This window comes from Chlamydotis macqueenii, chromosome 1 (genome assembly GCF_036417535.1).
Source record: "Chlamydotis macqueenii isolate bChlMac1 chromosome 1, bChlMac1.mat, whole genome shotgun sequence".
Lineage (NCBI taxonomy): Eukaryota > Metazoa > Chordata > Aves > Otidiformes > Otididae > Chlamydotis > Chlamydotis macqueenii.
Window position 1 is genome coordinate 113739968 of NC_141556.1, and position 20555 is coordinate 113760522.

The window sequence follows — 20555 nt, forward strand, 5'->3', positions numbered from 1 at the left end:
GCGGGAATGAAGGCGTTCATACTTCAAGAAGAAAACATGCTTCCTGGAACTCAGCAGCGTTTGTTTCTGTATCACTCACCAGTAACACTCCAATTACATGCTAAAAAACAAAGCAGCTTTCAATCTGACTTCCATAAAGTTCCTTTCACTCCCACAAAAATCAGCGCCTTTGAGGATTATGCTTTCTAGAATTCCCTAGGGTCACAGCTGGTAACTTACTGAGTAGTATTTCTTCTTGGTTTTGTCAACACATTTTCCCTGGAGGCAGATCCTCCCTTTTCCACATGGTGTTCCCTCCACAGCAGGCAGCTTCTTAGTGAGACATACCATCTGACCTTGGCGAACAACTGCACACCAGAGGCGAGAGCACACATCCATACCAGGACACACTGTGTATTCGGGTCCGAATGCCAGTTTGCACTGACGAATGGCATCATAGGTTTGTCCCGGAAGCTCCTCGGGACCCAGGATCTGCTTTCTTGGTTGGTCCAGCAAACAGTTACCTAAAAGAGCAAACCAGCCTATTATTACTCATTTCCTAGTTTCCTCTGCAGTGCTGCAAATCTGTCATTCAAGTTAGGCAGACTGATAATGACAGTGAAACTCATTCAGAGGATGCTGACGTGAATGGAAAGCCTCTCTGAGGTGTCATCAGGTTTTGGAAAAGAACATACTATGGCAATTGTGTTCTCACTGAGCAGTGCACCAGGTGTCGAGCTGCCTATTTCCAATCTGAGGGTGTAAATGAGTTTTACTCGGGTCCCTTTGGCCTTTCATCCTGGTTTCCTTTATTCAAATTGACTCTGACCATATTCCACCCTGTTTATCAGTTTATGATTTAAGGAATAATCAAGACTCATGGCAAAGTAAGCAAAGTTGTCATTTGAATTTTGAGACAGAATGTCAAAAATGATAAAGCTTCTAAAGCAATGCCAGAAAAAAATCACAAACCCCAGACTTGTAGCCAATGAGGCACTTAAAGAGAAAAAAAAAGAAAAAAAAAACTCCAGCAGATCAAAGGAAAAATATAAGCTGCATATCAAAATTAATACTGGCAGGAAATCTGGACTGGGCTTTCCTTGTAAGGAATGATACTTGGCTGCTTCTGGAATTAGTTTGAAGAGGGCTATCCATTTTATATAAAAATACATAAATAACAGAAAGAAAATAAAAAATAGCATAAATATAAAGAGCTGTATAAGTGTTTTGAGATATACTGCAGAGGTCAACATTTGTCTGACACATTAAAATGAGAATTCACCTTTAGGTTCTAGAGGATCTAGAGGATAGAATTTTTTCTACTCTTGAAATCCTCACTTGTTGACATGCAGAACTATTTATTCAATGTAACCTCTTTTACACTTCATGAAAGGGATATGTGGTCTGGGCAAGCTTCACTTATCCTTGGCCAAAATAACTTACCACAATTTACCTCACTTTGGAACCTACACCAGTATTCTTCCGTTGGATCTTGGTTAAAAAAGGCTATCTATAAAAACCTCACTATTAACACAAAATGGAATAGAATTTCAAGCTATGGCAGTGAATTTAAACAAACCAAATACCCCATCTCTCAATGGCTTGGGTTTTCCCTCCAGAACACACACTTACTGTAAATGTTCTTTTTTTCCTCTAAAGGCTAAGGCCAATCAGCCAAATCAGCCAAAAATTCTTTCTGCGTCGCTTACTACCAAAAAACTCTCTGTCTTGTTAAACCTGTTCCATTTTTCCATTGCTCAGCCTGATTTGCCCTGGTCTTATCTTTAATCTGGATTATGCTGACTTTTTAAATGCAGACAAGATGTGCCAATGCTAACCGACACGCTGAGTGCCGTGAGATAAAGATAATTAAAAGAACCCTAGCATTCAAAGTCTGCTGTAGTGTAAAATACTAGAGGTATGGTGAGGAGTGAGAAAGCACAGTTGTTGGTTTTTTTTTCTCCTGGAGTTTCTGAAAAGGAAAAAATTGGCAAAAATTGCTGTCAAAAATACACTTTGTGAATAGCAGAAGTCCTACTTCATATACCTTGTGATGAGGGAGGAAGCTAGGACAGTGTTAGGACAGTGACAGGAAGGCACCAGCATGTTAACATTCCGTCGTATACTCTACTATTGTATATATACTGCAGTTTATCAAACTCCCAAGTGGAACCATTATTCAGTATTTTAAAACATTGTGATAACACTTAATTTTGCCATGACAGACACTGTTGCCCATCACTGAGATCTACCGTCACTGGAGATAGAAATTTAGAGAAAAAGAAAAAAAAAAAAAGTCACAACCTTGCTCATACTTGTTCTGTCAATCATTTCAGTTAGCAGCCATTTGAATACCTCTCACATGTGAATAATAAACAGGTTTCACAAGCTTATATTGCAAATATAGCATCTCTCCTCTCCCAGACACAGGGGAATGAGATCCAAACTTCTCCTTAACCAATGCTGCTCTAAGGAAACACCTATAATTTCTATAAGTCCGGTGTTCCAGATGATCTCACATGGTAAATTCAAAACTGAAGATAGCAAAGGCCCCTAAGGGTTCCTCACAGGGAAAAAAAAAAAGTTTATTTACAGATAGTAGCAATGTCCACATTTAGACAGGTTGCAGTGAAGTGCAGGTGTGTTTATCACCAGCTGGTCCAACCTCCTACTTGTAATGGTGAGAAAAGACAGAACTAAGAAGTTGGAGAACGGTTTGCCCTGGCCCCCCTGGTTGTGAGGGCAGAGAGGGCTTCAATTCACTATATTACATTGCAACATACAGAGCATGTACATACTGCTATTCCCATTTTTCATCCTGAGTACTAAAGAACATCTGTGTACCCTGGGATAAAGCGACATTGTTGGCTGATGACAGTGCTAATTAAGCCATCTTATTATCTCTCCTCAATGTTATGTGCCATATATCTTGGGAAAAAAAGGCAGAATAAGATCCGTGCAGGAAGCAGATAACCGGAATATAAATTAATTAAACTAGAAATAGTCTTTGTTTCAGGTTGCACAGAGCGCCGAGCACTCTGACTAAACACAATAAATCGCAAGCAATCACACCACAGCCGAGTGGTTGGCATGACAGTGAAGGCGATTAGTACCTTAGGAGAGGGCTGGCTAAAAGCAGATGGAAATAAATGTCAGTGTCTTCTGGACACTAACAGAGCCTTTTCTTCCTAAATGTCAAATTGCCGTCTGGGGTCATCTCATGAGTGTAAAACAAATGGTGATATCATGACAATTATGTTTATAGTTCTCAGAGTGGGCCTCAGGAGACAGGGATCAGCACCTTGATCCTCCCCAGACCTCCTGGTTGACCTTGGACGAGACATTTATATTGGGATTTATTTAGCTGACTTTAACTGTATGTAATGCTGGTGTCTGCAATTCAGTCAGCTGTCAGATGTTTCCCTACGCTGGCAAATGAGTTTATGGTGTAATTCAGCACTGCTAATGCAACTGATGAGATCAGTCAAACCACTGATGCCATTGATGAGACCTCTCTGCACTACGATGGGAACTGAAATACCCAGTTTAGGACTAGCTACCTACATACTAAATACCTACATTTTATAAAACATTGCTTTCCAAATATAGAAAATAGGCACATCGGTACTTGACAAAGTGATGTTAAGGAATCAGGGAGTCAAGACTGTGATGTTTTCTGTTACAGCAGCATGGAGTGAATATCTAAATCTACATGGGAAACTTACTTAAAGCTTTAATAAGACATTGACTGTTCTTTTGTAGTAGAATACTGTTCACAGACCCAAACTTACGGACTTCCTTCACATTTCATTATGCTTAGCCATAAGGAGCAGCAGATGAAGCACTTTACTTACTTCCCCACACCAATGCTGCCATGGTCTGCTTGTCACAAAGCACAAGTCATAAACTCATGCCTGTTCAGATGGAAAGCCCAGTGCAAACTGCTTATGTTGCCTATCAGAGAACGGAAAAGTCTCCTCTTGTTCCATGCTTCCCACATAAACTTCCTGTGACTCTTGAAAATCTGGTCACAAACATCCTAAAAGAACGCCTAACATCTGAATATCTGTATTCTTTCACTGTAACTACTTTCTGCTTTCCTCATCTACATTATACATTCAGCACTGCTCAAAAATGTATCTGAATGGTTATGGTTTTCTCCTCTGCCTAGCAGCACCTGAGAGAGATAGGATTTTCTTCTTCCTATGGGAAGATTGCAGGGGAGCACATTCTTGAAAACAAAAAGGGAGGGAAAACACTGCAACTACATAAGAATATGTCTGCCCCAGCTAAGGAAAAAAATGAGCAGCCAAAAAGCAGGCACATGCTTATTCTGAAGGAAACACAGAAATATGGCACATTTGCGCTGTTTTATTACCAGCCCAAAGCAGCATCATGCTCTACTAGGAACCTGTGGTTTCTGGTACACGCAGCGTACATTACAAATGGGAATTAGGGAGTTTTGATTCATTCACTGGCTGGAAGAAGAAAATAAAACCAGAAGCAGCTCCCTTCCTAAAACAATGCCGTGTTCTTTCAGCAAAATAATTTGAAGAAAGTGCAATTTAAATCGACTTCCGTTTTTACTTCACAGATAGTATTTATGTTAAGACAAATTTTGATTTAAAATGAATAACTGAAAAATGATAAACTTAAACAGAAAAGGAAGACTGTTACTTAGAAGAGGTCTCGAAGGCCTGATCTATCAAGAAAAGAAATTCCCTAAACATTGTATATTTGAAATCACACCAATACCATCAGTAATAAAATTAATTTCCAGAGGATTATGGACCTCTATGATGAGAGGTTCAAATTTTCTGTGAATTACTTCATCACATTGATAACTCTTTGAGACTACATGCCTGAGTGATAACTACTCATGAGTATTAGAAAGGCCAATGGACCCTAACCCATGCATTAACAGACTGACAGGTCCTAAGCCCTTTACATGCAGCAAAGAATACACAACTTTGTGAAAAGTGTCAGCAGTTGAGGACTGACAAACTTCGTGTCCAGGAAAACAGCACTCATGCTGAACAAGGAGACCATAACACAGCTCTGAAGGACCTGAAGCTCCTACTAACTTTTACTGAAGAAAACTGTCAGTTATATTCTTAGACCTGTAGGACTGATCGTTACAGACCCTCTTGAGAGGTCCACCCACATTGAGACTGGGTTCAGCTCATGGATAAAGGTCCAAATTTCAAGTGTCCCCCTAGGTACAAACAAGCCAAAGGTGAGGTGGGTGGGAGAAATGTTCTCTCAGCTTTCTTTATTGTTAAAATAGCTAGCTGGATGCACAGTAAAGAGAAGCTGGGCCACAAAAAAAAAAAAGCAGAAAAAATGAGAAAAACCTTTCTACTTGCCTACAGCAGGAGAAGAACAGAAGAGGAATTATAGTTCAGAGTTCCTTGCGCTCTCTAAGAGGTCATTCATGGATGGTGAGGGAGGTCCCTTTTTTTATGCCAGTGAACTGTACTGTACCTCAGTAACTAAACTAAAAAAGGAAAGTTCTCTTCATATGTGGAAACTAACTTGGTAATACTAAGTCAATGCCAGAGCAATATGGACCATAAAACAGGCCGGTACAGATTAATGGATCTAATAAAACTGAGAGAAAAAAATGAAGTCATTCTCCGAAGGAGGAAAACAGGAGAAAATATTTCACTGAAATTAGCCAACAGAATATTTAAAAGCAAAAACCCCTTTACATTCAGCAGGTATACCATACTTTTTATCTATAAGCATTTCAGTTACCATAACAACTTGATCCATTCACTCAATTATGTCATTTTTATCTCAACATTTTGGAATTTGAATGGTTTCTTTAAGATCTGCAGTTGCTTTGGGAGCACAATGAAGACTTTAAAATTCACTAAAGAGTAAAGACTATGCTTTTTTATTACTGCTTTTGGAAAGTGAAAGTTTTTCACTTATTCTCCAAAGAGTAAATGACATATTTAACAAGTATTAGTTACATAACTTGGAAGGTAAGCTCCTGCGGCAGAAGTAATCTTTTATTATATACAGCACAGAGGAGTCTTAATTCTTGCTTACAGCCCCTCTACATAAACATAATAAATACAATGGCATTATACATGTAATAAATATAATGGCATTATAAACATAATAAATGTCACTAATGGTAACAAAAGCACATACACTCTGCTCATATCTGTAGTCTAACACTAAGTAGACCCTACTACCCATTTTAATTTCTGTGAGGAAAAAGCATTCCCTTGTGTCCTCTGTTTAAAGCACCCTCTGAGCTCATACCTGTGGCATTTGGGAAGACAAGACTAATTTCATGCTTTAGAAAAACCTCTCCAAATTATTGCCAACACATGCTCCATCAACTCTGTCTTTTCTCTTGCATTTGAACCATGCAAAGGGAGAGTGAGACTCTGACAACCTTTTAGACCTTTGCCTTGTTTTGCAGGCACTTCCAAGGTAGTCCTGAAGATGAGCAATGAAGAACAAACTGGCATAAAATGTTCTTACTAAAAAAACCAGACCACAGTAAAAACTAACATGTAGCTGACACAAGGTGTGATAATACATACCATGACCATCATCAAAAAATTCTGTTATAGTTGCTGAAGTGCATTTGGACCAGGGCTTTGAAGCATCGATGCTAGTCAGAATGGAGGACATCAGGCGCTTATCTTCCATGGAGCCAAAGTTCTCCTCACAAAATTTGGAGTCATCATGGGAAAGCCCAAGCAAGTGCCCTATAGAAACGAATCAAATAAATAAAATGATATGACTATCCATAACAGAGTTTACCAGCTGGAGCTCACAGTCAAGGTAAAACAAACCGTATAATTCATGCTCAAATTTTGAACAGCAGCTCAAAGCAGGCCACTTGAAATGTGGTATCTCTGCTTGAAGACACAACAGCTGTGAAGTTTACACCATTATATATAGCATGGAAGTAATGCCATGAGCTGATATGTCATCAAACTGTGCTAACTGAAACCTGATGAAGACTAAAGTGAATTGTACTTATTTATATTAGTCAACAATTTAGTTCTGTTTTTCCAATCATCTTCAGCAATAAAGACTAATACTTCTGTCTGTAAAGATATTCTGCAACTGTCTAGAAAGTTTCTACCAGATCTCTCTAAATGGACAAAAATGCTAGTGTTTATGGAGCAACTGAACAAACTGTATGTAAATTCTTAAAGAGCACTCCTTGCTGACGTGCGTGTACCCTCTACAATACATGAAACGATTTCAGTATAGTTTTCAAATAGCATCTTCCATGTAGAGAGCCTTGTTTTGTGGGACGCTTTTTAGTATTGTTTTAGTTAGGGTTTTGGTTTTGCTGGTTTTTGTTTTTCAATGTATATAGTATTGAGTATTTATACTCCAGAACACAAAATAATATGCACACAAAGCAGTATATGATGGAACTTGAAAAATCATTGAAAAAAATCCTTTATGTCCAGGGGAGTTCAGTCCGGTGGTAGATGAGCTCTTATAAGTGCGACAGCAACCTTTTCTGTAGATCAGTGATAGCTAGCTTGGTCCTGAGCGGGGCTAAACTAGAACACTGTCTTTTCTCTAGTCTCTGGGCACCAATAATAGATTGCAGGTAACACACTCTGTAAACATCAGGTTTAACTTCAGTTTCCATGACCACACTGGATTATTTCACAGCCAACTGACTATCCAAGAGGTAGAAGATGGAATGGGACACAAAGCTGCATGGAGCTCAAGCCTGAACTTAACACTCACAGCCTTCAACCTAGGCCAGGAGATGATTAATCAGACATCCAGGGCTAGACCAAGAGCCTTTTAACGATAAGGATAAAGACCACCCACCAAAGCCACTGCAGAGAAATAAACCTGATGCCCTCAAATAACAGCTGAAGAGACACACTGTATTATTCTGCAAAAAGTGAAAGCCTTCTATGTATCATCGGTTTCATGTTTTGATGTAACGGCTGTAAGGTGACACAGGTAGGGACACCAATGGTAGGATATCATATTCTGATATCCATAATAATAGCATGACAATAGTAATAACAATAATAATATCTACAGTACAGGCTGGAAAAGAAGAAAATCAGCAAACTTTACCTATTTGCCTTATATAAACTTGCGGTTATGTTTTTTTCATCTGCTTTGGGGGAGAAGCCATGAGGAAAGAGATGGAAGGAGCACTCACTGCTGAGCTGTATTTGAGGTTAGGAAAGTAGCTATCTGACCAGAAGGCTGTGTTAAGGCTGCAGGAGATCAGAAATCAGGGTTTCTGTCCTGTGAGAGAAGCCAAGGTATCATCTGGCAGCCTTACTCCCATGACGGGCTCCTGACCTAAGGATCAAGCTACAGGAAAAGTGGCAAGAGGACCTTGCTCTATCACTTCTAGCTGTACCTGCGATGACTGAGAACAGACAATCTGCCTTCTGCAGCTACTGAATCTGCACTGGAGGGGAGGTGGGAAGGAGAATGAAGAGGACATTTCTCTTTTTTTCCTCTCTTCCCCTGATACACACACATTTACCACATCATTCAAATAAAAGGCCCTATAATATTATGAAGAATCTGTAGTAAGAATTTATTCAAGGAACTTGATTAACACTGATGAGAGTTCATGCTCCTTTCCCTGTTACTACTGTTGCTAATTGCTATTGCAACGCTATATCACAAATGCATTGCTGCAAAAACATTATGAATCAAACTTCCATAGTGAAGGCGTGTCTAATTACTGGTGTGTTTTATATGCAAGATTTGGGGTTATTTTTTTTCTGATAGGTAAAACCACTTTCCTTTGGCAATACTTACGATGTATGGGCCAGGTAATGCTATTTGTATTCTGCACTGAGACACAACTGAGCATCAGTAGGTACACGTCAAGTTTCAACCTGATATAGCCCTATATAAATACTTGCTCTGAAGAGATGACAACATTTTTGTCTTACTTAAGCCAAATGCTGGTATTGAGCAAAATAATTCACTAGTAAGATTATTATTTCAAACAGACACATTCCCCTGACAGAGTAACAAAATAATCACTGCATCACTTTAACTGATAGAGCAAATTCTGTGGAAGTGTCACAGGCTAAGCGTCTGATGAATCAGAAGCTACTGTGCCAACGAGGACCACCTTTGACTTTGCCAAAGTCCTAGGCACTGACAACGCATGTCTTCAGGAAACGCAAAGATGATGTTGGTTTTGGCTGTGGTTCTACACAGTGTTATCACAAAGCTGAATGGCACCACGTCACACCTCATGTCTGAGAACTACGAGCGGAGCTGACAGGGTAATGAACCTCAATGCATGCCTAGTAGTAATATAACTAGAACCATTTTCTGCTGACATCAGATGACTCCTTGTGACATGTTTCACCAGCGTTCTGTTAACTTAAGCAAACATTTACCAGAGAGGTCTTCATGCCCATCCCCTAGCTTTTGTTGACAGACTCCTCTTGCAAAAAGTTAGCCCAGCAAGCCAGAGAATACCATGCTAGTTAGACCTAAGACTAACTATAGCAATCTTCTCTGAGACAACTGGTATGCTTAAAAGTTGCAGGAAGAATGCTTTTGTATTTAACGTCCCAAGACTGCGTATAGTTGTAACACTGCAAGAAATTACTTCACTGCAGCATGCTTGTGAAACAAGGTAATGAGGTTCTGTCAGTGGAAAAGGAGCTTCATTTCTAAGTCATTGGGCTTGGTACTCTACAGCTCTGGGGGAACAACAAAAGCTGCAGAATTGTTCTAAAAAGTTCAGCTGAATAACATCACATGGCACACAATGTATGTTCAGTGTAGGGTATGAATAATAGTTGGGTGCAAACCAGCAATTTGAGAAGTTAATTTTTCAGAGTGCTCAACATTTTACAGCACCATTCAGAACTAGCCAAAATTTTGTGGTAAGAAAGATTCAGGCTTGTAGTGCAGAATTAAGTTTCTTAACCTTAACACCCTCTGATACCACTCTGCAATGCTCCACCCATTTAAGATGCAACTTTGCTCTCTATATGAATCCCTTTCTTGCATAATCACATTTCACATGTTGTAACTCTGTTCATCTTACGTGACAGGCTTTCCACATGAGCACATAATAAAAGATTTAATACAGTGTAGATACATACAGGCCTGGTGAACGCTGATGCTTCTGAATGTGCAACTTGGACATCCCTGGGTTTCTCTGCTGTCTACAACTCTCTTTTAATGCAGTTTCTGTGTGTAAGTTCCTCCTTGCACCAACTTAATCAGCCCTGGCTTTAGAAAGGCCTCTTTGTCTTTCTTACGTGTGTTTTTCAGCCCTGGCTCCTCCTCCAGTGCAATCAGTAAGCAACCTCAGCTTAAACTACCTACTGTCATAGTGATGTGGTCACACCACCTTCTACTCTGAGGGATGCAATGGCTCTGCAGAAAATGTAACTGCTGAACTGTGGACTCAAATTGTTCTTCTTCCTTTCTTTTTCCTTCTTCATACAGACAAAAAAAAAATCCTTCAGATACGAAAAAGCTTGCAGCCAAATACTAAGCTCTTTATTTTGAGCAGAGAGACTGAAAATTTTTCCAAAAAAATGATTGCAAATTAGTCTCCCTCTCAGAAATGGCTGGGCAGTCTCTGTGGAGAAGTTCAGAGTAAATAAATAAAATGAAATGCTTCTCAGGCAACTACTCAGCACAGAACATTTAATCGCAAATACTCTGTCAAAGCGCAGGAAACTGAAACAGGGTCATCTTCTGGAAAGTGTCAAGCTACTGGCTTCATCTTTAATTAGAGTGCAGCATAACTTCTACAGAATGATAAATGGGGTGAACTGAGGACACACCTCATTAACAGTGTCTACTTTGTCATATCAAATCAGGCCATTGTTCTAATGCATGACGAGAACTAAGTCACTTACTTGGCTGACTTCAGCTTTTTGCGGAGAAGTTTCCCAAAGTATTTGTAAAATAATTTTAAAAAAACAATGACAAGGAAAGAAGTAGTAAGTAGCCAATAATTTCCAAAATATATAATTCTGATTATCAGTATTTGAACCTCGAAATTAGCCACCAGTGATGTTAGTGAGGGTAACAGTTGTTTACAGCATTAAATATATGGATTCTAGCTCTCCATACCAATTTGCCAGTCATACCTATTTGTCAGTTAACTTTGTATGTATGCTTACAAACACTGCAAATGCAACTTTAAAAGAATTTTATGGAACTAAAATTCCTAATTCTTATCACAACCTAAATCTCTCTCCATCCTAACTTTGCCTTTTAAGACATTCTGACCAGATTTAAAACAGGTTAAAGCATATGACAAACTTCCAATGACTCTTAAAACTATTTATGCATTTCATTAAAAATAATCAAAATTCAAAATATCACAGCAATCTCTAATCTCTAAATACTACCTAGCTAAGGTATGCTCTTTTTAGCACAGAAGTGAGAATAACAAAGTTCTCCTACACCTCTGCCCTTCGTCCTTTTGCATCCAAGAATTAAAGAAGGGACACTTCGCTTCCTACTCGAAAGTCTCCCCCTGTCCCACCCCTCACATGCATGAACACGCTGGTATTATCACATATTGCTCAGGACATTAGGGTGGTTTCTGGCACGTACTGGTGAGGTGCTTCCTTTCATAAGAACTGACGTGAAAAGGTTACAGGTGATCCTTCAAGCGATCCTGTATGTAACTATGATTCCAGAGGAAGCTTTGGGCAAAACTGAAAACTTAAGGAACACGAATCTTACAAAGAAGGCTTTTAAAAATAATGGCAATTTTAGCATCGCACCATTTTGTACTACTATGAACTTCAAACTAGGCTATTGAAAAAAGAAACAAGAAACAAGAAAAGGCTCCCAGCAGCTGTGTAAAATGATGACTGATTGAGAATGGGTTAGTAGACCATCTGATGTTTTCTACTTAATGAAGTATCTTATTGGTGTTGACAGTTCCGACTGAGTGAAAATGACATAATATAATTTTACCAGCAGGATGGTGTTTAGTTAAGTTATGCTGTAGGAATGCACAAAATGGTAAAAGAAACAGATGGCGAGGAGGCAGGGTTTACCCTCATGCAAGCAAAGAGGAGCTAGCCTTCTTTTAAATTGGTTCCTTCCCAAACAGCAAAAAGACCAACCACCTCAATGTACTGACAGCCTTTCCTCACAACCTTCCTTCTCCCCTTGAGGTGAGACAAAGTGTGACTACATCAGTAAACTGTTGAAAGCAGTATGAAAGCAACCTGCAGACTTTGGACCCTAGTATAGTGTGGAACATCATCTGCATGGGGCTCTTGGCACAGCTTAGTCTGCTTAGATCCTGAAGCAAGAAATGAAGGAGCCAACAGCAGTCATCAGCCCCCGGATCCCTGTTAACCTGCACCATCTGCGTTCCTGCTAATGGTCCTTGCACTGCACAAGCTTCCCTACCCCAACAACTACTGAAGGCCAATGCCTGTTACAGCCCAAGAGGAAATAAAATCCCCAATGAGTTTAAAAAGAATTTGTACACCTGGTGGGAACAGGGTGTATATTCCTAATATAAGGTGGGAATACTCCAAAGCAATTAGGACAAGTCAAGTAACAGAAGTTTGGCTATTTCCGACTTTTCTTCAAATATGTTGCCAGACTATCTGTAGAGCATGCAAAAAGTACTCTCATCTCATTTATTTTCACTCGTATCTCAAGCATAGGACTAAAGAAAACAAAAAAGCATCTGCAATGTACAGCGAGTAAAACCCAGCTTTTGCTAAAACACAAATTGTAGTTGCTCTTCCGGAAAAAAAAAGCTTAACAACCTTGTTTATGGACATACACAGATCTCTAGTGCTTGAACTGAACAGCATGTCAAAGTACAGCTCTTGCACTGAATCTGACCACAAGACACATGCAAAGTGACACAGCACGCTAAAAAATGCTGCAGGCATTGTAATTTGTTTTCTTAGAAAAGCTCAGATCCGATGAAACATGTGTTTTTCAGTGAGGTCATGCCTTTCACCTAATTTTCAGTGGGGATGACTGGGGTACAAAAGAAGGTCAAATGATTTGCCCAAGGTTTCCCAGTGAGTCACTGGCTCTCATGGGATCAGGATTCAGGAAGCTCTTGGCTCAACATTCCTTGGTCTAATCACCAGCCCTCTCCAACCTTCTCCACGAGCCTCTTGCTTTGTCCTTTACTAAACAAAGACTGCATGCAGTGACTCTTTTAAAATAAAACAATTTCTTTCTGCATGTACTGTTTTTCTAACTTGGGTGAGTACTTGACTCCTCGTTATGAACTGCATGCTGATATCACTCAGAAATCCTCTTGAAGTCATGGGAATTTTGCATAAAAAATGATGGACCTAAGCAATAATGACTAATTAAGTTGGGTTTTTTTTTTTGTAAAATAGAAGTGTTTTGAATTACACAAGCTTACAAAAAACATTCATAGAATATAAAACCTGCTATTGCTCTTCCTTCATACTTGAACTTTCCTTCCAATTTTCTTTGCTTTGATTGCCATCCATCACTTACGAAAGAAAAAAAGAAAAAAGAAATCACTCTTTTAACTCTCCACCCTAGAGGCAGTTTTTAATATTTCTGGCTTAAAAGAGTTCTTCAGACTGAATGAAACAATAGTCTCAAGAGCAGCTTCTTTTTAGGAGCAGACATAAAAAAAAAGCCACAATCAGACATTCATACACTAGTCTTGCAGACTTTACACAAAACAAACTTCTGCTGAAACAGCTTGTTATAACAGACTTCTGTGGGAGATCACAGATACATCATCCCCGTCAGACAGACAATTTGCAGGCAAGATTCTGGCCAGGCAGTGCGGAGTAGGCAATCAGAAACCACTATGTCCACATTGACTCAAATAATCATTAAAAAAATGTGGTCTTGGAGGTCCATGCTACATCCGCTATGCTAATTAATGGGGCATGTAGAAGATAAATATTAATTTTAATGAAAAAGTAGGAGATGGTGACACTCATTTCACATCTGTCCAACTTACAGCTCATGAAGAATATAATTCATGGTAGCTTATGGCAAATGAATGAACCCTGGGAGAGTAGATAGTGCAAGAATGTAATAATTGCATTTCCTGCTCCCTGGTTTTTTGGGTAATTCTGCCTTTGCCTCTGTACCAGAAGTACTTTCTGCACAAAAACTACATTATTATATTGGTAGTATTTACCTGCCAAGGAGGAAAGCAATCCCTGCTTTCCCCTGCAATCTGGAAGACTGGGGGTTCAGGCACACACAGCTGAAGTGGACTTCTTTTAGAATCATGGAACCATTTAGGTTGGGAAAGACCCTTAAGATCATTGAGTCCAACCATAAACCTAACACGGACAAGTCCACCACTAAACCTTGCTCCTAAATAAAAAAATCTAAATTCCATTTTGATAATGATTGTTCTGAAACATTAAGCAAAGGAGTTTCATGCTCAATTCCCTTATGGATGCAGAGATACTGATATTTCACTCTGTATATGCAGCTTTAAGGTATGATGTTTCAGGACCCATAGCAGCTTTTCAAAGCTTGTTTAACCTTATTTTTCATGAGGTTACATGTACACAAAGATCAGCACAACTCCAGAAAACCTCTGAAAACTTGGTCAACATTAGTGCTGTGTCTGAGTCACTTCCTGAAGCCTCCGGTTGAGAACTTGGCCCTCCATCTCCTCACTGCCTTGTCAGAAATTGCTTCACAGATGTTAAGAAGGCAAAGATCCCCGATCTACTCAGACTTAAAAGTATGTGGTAGACAAAGAAAAGCTCAAACATACGCAGGACCTAAAGATTCAGTTCTTCTACATCATATCCATTTCCCCCTTCTATCCTTCCACTTTTCCATATGAACTGTCTCAGTTTCACTGAAAAAGGTTTGTTTTAAGCACCATGTGTGCTGCAGGTGGAACAATTATATATTACATGTAACATTATAAATTAATCAAAGTATTGTTGGACAAGCCAAGAATTTTTACTCAAAATTTTAACCATCAACCTTTTGTACAGCTGATGTGTGTTTTTTGAAGCATCAGTTATATTTTCTGCCCTATTCTTCACCTCTTGTGAGGGCTTAGCTTTGACAGTCCATCTTTTCTCTTAATCAAAGGGGATATGTTCGTGAGGGCTTAATTCAAGAGCTTTTGCAAGCAGAAGTTTAGACAGAACTTTGAAAAAGATTCAAAGAGAGGGAATCAAGCCATCTTCCTGATGTGTGTCATCAGAGAAGACTTGGATGAGTATACTCTCTCTCTCTCTTTTCTGTTGTTTTAAGAAAGCAAATCTGCCTAATGATGATTACCTGGATATTTGCCTAAACTTCATCTGTCATGAAGGAAACATAATACGAAAGTCAGACAACCTTCACCATTTTTTCATGTGCCTAAGAGATTCTGTGCCCTTGGCAATGTATCCTCCTTGAAATGAAGGGCTAAAAAAGATTCTTACCTGTCAAGTCTAAAGCTTGTCTTTATCTGCTTTATCTTTACAGCCTTAAAATCAAAGGGCTACACGTTCATCAGTGGAAAAGAAAAGATTGTATTTAGTTACTTTTGAGTGTATACAAAATGAGCACATGTGGTAAAATATGGAATGAGAGTATTTTTTGAGTCTTCTATGGACATCAAAAACAAGACTACCATTTAAATATCATACATATTCTTGGTTTCAGTTTTTTTTTTCTGAGAAAGGGTCAGAATCATACAGTTTCGTATAAAGGTTACAAAGGTTAGACATGGTATTCACAGCCCTCTTTCTACAAAGGCCTACAACTCAAATACAGCCTCAGGCTCTGAATAAATAATTGCTATGAATAAATAGAATAAATAGATTGTTATTTTGCTGACTTTCAGTGAACCACCTGAGTAGGGACCCCAGGAGTGATACCTCACTTCTAAAATGGCGTCTTTAAATAAAATCACGCTCTCTAATAAAGCACTGCACTTTGCTGAAATTGCTCGTGATGTTTTTGTCCTCACTGGCGGCAGACGGCACAGAATGATGGCATGCTGAAAAAGATCCGGTATTAAACACGGAATTTTCTAGTTTTAGTTTCTGCATAGTTCCTTGATTTTAGGTGTTACACAGTATAACTGTGGAGGAAGTTGTGATAACTTCACATACTCATAGAAAATGAGGCTGAGAGGAGACCTTGAAAAGCCATCTTGTGCATCCCTCTGCCCTAGGGTAGGATCAGCATCCCCTAAGTCGCAGCTGTTTTAGCCAGCCAACTCCTGCAAACTTCCAGTAATGGAGATTTCACAGCCTCCCCCAGCAATTCATTCCTGCCCTGAAGTGTCCTTCTGGTTAGATGATTTTGGCTAATGTTTAAAGTAAATCTCCCTTGCTGCAATTTAAGGCCATTACCCCTTGTGCTGTCCCAGGTGGACATGGAGAGTGATTTATTCTGTAAATTTTTGCAACAATTTAAAAAATATATTTGAAGATTGCTTTTATGCCCCCCTTTGGCCTTCCCTTCTCTTAAGTCACATGTAAAAGATAAAAGAAAACTAATGAAGAGGTTTAATTAGTTCCATGTAGCAATTTTAAAGCTATATTCTAAAAATAAAATACTTGGAAAGAACATCAGTAAACCATATTACTCAGGAGGATACAAGGAGTAATAGCATGCCAGTGTGGTTGCACAACAGAGAAATAAGAACTTTGCAAAAGGTCAAATGAACATTACCACTGAGCAAAAAGGCAGCGCTTTCTCTTTATCTTGTCTTAAAAAAAAAAAGATTGATTGGAAAGCATAAAGATATATATAATTTAAGTTATTAGATCCATGTAACTCTCACTGAACTAAACTGGAGCTTTGCCTGCTTCAGTTGACTGCAGGAAAGATGCTTTTGTATTTAAGGACTAGATCAAAACTCAAGAGACAAGTTTAATCCTTGGCTTTCCTTGAGACTTCGTTTGTGATTTGGGGATACTACCTATTGATAAAATGAGCAGTAGCTCCAATTATTTTCTCTTGAACTTTTTTCATTTTTTTTTTTGTACATGACAAACCCTTTAGGGTGGTAGGCTCTACGTCCCAAAGCATGTGGGACTCCAGGACAGGAGAAGCCAAAGTTGGCAGAAACTTCTGACCGCGACTGTATTACAAAATGCCACACCAGGCTACTAAACAAGGAATTGTCATGTACTGGATATATCCCATCGCAAGACATGTTAGATGCAACTTCTAATTGATTGATTGTGTCTGTTAGTGATGTGGGATCACAGGACGCACAGACTGCCTTACAGTTCAAGTGTAAAAGCACCAAAATCTCGAACCCCGTCCAGGGTATTAGAGTGAGAACCTAGTTATTTTTGTTCCCTGGTGGTTACTTTAATAAGGGATATATGGAAAAGCAATTTGCTTGTGCTGACCTATGAAAAACATTAAATAAATTTTGAGATGTGAGCAATCATAGGTTCTTTAATGCTCTTCTCCAAATGTGTCTGAAGCAGAGAAGTGCATGAAATAAGGAAACATCATTTTTCTACAGACAATAGGCTGATGATAACTAAGAGTTGGAGAATGTCTACATAATGTGCCTAAGCTAGCTCAGATATCCCTACAAAGCTATGGGGGCATAGCTGAAGGAGTTTCTTCAAGTGAAAAAAGACATCTATATGCCACAATATGAAGCTGAACTGGTAATTTCAGGCAAGAATCCAGAAAACTATTTTTCTGACAGCAAAGCTACTGCTGTCCAAACTGATAGCAGCATGTCTCCTGCTAGAAAATAACCATATATGGATTTAGTACCAGTGTCTGGATTTCTTGACTATGATTTAAAAATAACATTTATGCTATTAGCAAGGCTTCCCTTCATTCTGAGGAGAAACGGGATTATCACGTTCAAAGTTATAAGCTTTCCTCTTGGTTTTTTGTTGCATTATCCTCATTTTCTGCATTTGACATTGGAGACAAATTATTCCTGATTTTCCTACATACAAGTAGGACAAGATTCAGATCCTACCTTGTCAATCTTTATATGTGGATCTCCATCTCTTATTGTCAACTAATCAGTTGTACTAAGAATTTGGTTGCATCTATTTCTTTCCATGCTCTTGTTTATAGCTCTTTGGAGATTTTGCCTGTTATTGCTGTTCAGTCATACTCTTTCTCTCAAAAACCATTGATCAAAATCTGTCTATTTCACCTGACAGAACTAAAATTAACATCTAACACATAACACAGTAGAAACCCCGGCAACAAAAGCAGTAGGCTTTATTCTGTAGCAGGCTGCTTTTTGGCTTCCTGTGCACATATTCAGCCTGAGCCCCTGGGCTGTGCATCATCCTGTTTGGTTGAGCTGCAATTCCATTTACTTTGGTTTCCTTCCAGAGAAAGAACATGATCCTCAAAAATGCCCTTGGTTCCTTCAGAGAGGAAACAAGAGCATTCAGATCCCCTTGAAGTCAAAGGGAGGACACAAAGATATTCTCTGGATCAAGTCCATGTTAATGATGCTGCATCTACTACACATGCACACGCAGCAGGGTTATTTAAAAAACTGCAGACGATGACTCTGATTCGCTTTGTGGCTCACCTTGCTCTTCCTACTGACAAAAAGGAGCATCTTAGGCTTAGCGCCCTTAGCGTCCCCTCTGGCTTGCAGGGCATCTCCTATGTTGCCAGGTGAATTCCATCAAATAATTAAGTCACCTTAAAATTAAAGCTACACCCTACCCACAGGACAGGGGGAATTTTAAGACTTCTGAATTGAAGGAAGAAATCTGGTTTCCAAATAAAATAAAGCAAGGTTTTCCCCAAAGTGCTTAACTAAAGGGTATCTATGCCGCACTTTTATTTTTCATCTTTTTTTGACCTTTAATTTAACATAAGTACTCAAGCAATTTTAGCTGTGTTTCCTTCTAAACTGCTCCCACTTCAGGCCACACACACAAAGATCATTCTGTGACTTGACACCCCTCCTTTCTTAAAATCTTACTGTGAGGAGAAAAAAAAAGAAAGGATATTATTTTAAACAACCTCAAACTAGAGTTTTTTTGTCCATTAGGGTATTTAATTATTCATTTCAATGCATGCCTTTTTTACATTGAAAATTATGGCTTTTACAGATTCCTGTAAACGTCTAGGTATGAAAATGGCTCTTTTTAAAAAATGTCCTTCTAGATCACTTGTGTTTACATTTTCTTTGTGTGGAATTCAAAGTAATAACATGTAGTAAATCTAGTCATCTCTATTTTTATTGATCTATGTTCTTTCATTTTTAATCTATCTAAACATGTATTAGCCGCTGATAAAATGGTAGTTTAGAGACACGTTACTCATCTCATCACACACCAGATATATCAACACTGGCATTACAAGAACATCTTGTGATGACCTTTAAAAGGTCCCTTCCAACCCAAACTACTCTATGATTCTGTGATTCTATCCCTCATCCAAACTCACCAATGCCCACTAACATTCAGCAGTAAACATCACTTCTGGGTGCAAGAAGATACAAGCAGTCCCCCTAGCAGACTGACCTTTGAGTGACAGGCTAAGTTTGACAATCTATCTACTTGTCCCAGTTCTAGACCAGGTTCATGATGGATCATAAGCTTCACAGCATCCATGTTTGATGCCACCAAACTCATCTGATGTGAAGTTGTATTTGATGTATTGCTGTACTTATCTCCCAGTGCTTTGAATTAGTGATTTCAGAGGGCTTTTTCTTTTATAATTACATTATTGTTTATTAAAATAAAATTTCTGGTTTGGGGACTCATTCTGCCACAACACTTTATGTTTTCATGCATCACACGATCCCTCTCCAGCTACTACTGATTTCATTTCTTTATGGCACCATAAGAGCAGTACAGTTAGGTTCTTTAATCGTTGAAGGGTCAGGTCACTGAGATGCCAGCTGCTTTTTCATTCTTGGTGACCTCTGCTTGCTGAGCCAGGTATATATAATGCACATAACTCTTGGGCTCTACCTGCTAGCTACTTGAAAATTGAACTACAGTAATGATATTCCCAAAACAAACTTTACTTTGGTTTGGCATAAGGCACAAGGCAATTCAGAAATTGGCGCTCTCTGGAAGTTCTCCTTTCCTTGTTATTTCCTTCCAAGAATGTTAAAAAAAAAAAAATGTTCTCCACTTTTAAATTGCTGCTCACTCACCAAAGTGAATAGCCCTCATACCGAATGTATTTCCAGTGAACACATCTCACAAAACAATAGTAAATTAAAAATAATCAAGATGGCAGCAGTGTCTCTCAAGGAATATATCATGACAGACATAATGTTCCAGAATATGAACTTTCTTCTGTCACTAATTCTATCTTAAATCCTTCTGAAGGGTATATGTAAGGCTCCTACATTAAAATGCTGTCCACTGAGGTGGAAACTGAAACAAAGTTAAACAGTTTTTTGACCAAACCTTTATTATCTAAATACTATTTAACTTATTTCAGGATTCACATTAGTACTACGTTTTACCATAAATTTTTCTATCCACTCAGAAAGATATTAGAATTGTGTTTTTTCCGCAGAAGCCTTCTGTGCAGGTAACAGATCGTCCCAAGAAAAAGCTTATAACAGCAGAGCATGCAAGTAGCTTAAAACAGCGAGTTATTTTACACTGTGCATGCACTAAATGCACGCGAATTAC

The 20555-nt window shown here is 38.8% G+C and overlaps 1 protein-coding gene across 1 annotated transcript in view; it reads right to left on the reverse strand.

Annotated features, from left to right (window-relative positions):
• ADAMTS5 (ADAM metallopeptidase with thrombospondin type 1 motif 5) overlaps positions 1-20555 on the reverse strand; it is a 43761-nt gene that overhangs the window by 10243 nt on the left and 12963 nt on the right. Inside the window, exons 3-4 of the mRNA XM_010119947.2 lie at positions 6543-6710; positions 220-503 (exon numbers count right to left, since the gene is read on the reverse strand). Of these exons, the coding sequence (XP_010118249.2) occupies positions 220-503; positions 6543-6710 (452 nt within the window). The remainder of the gene's footprint in view (positions 1-219; positions 504-6542; positions 6711-20555) is intronic.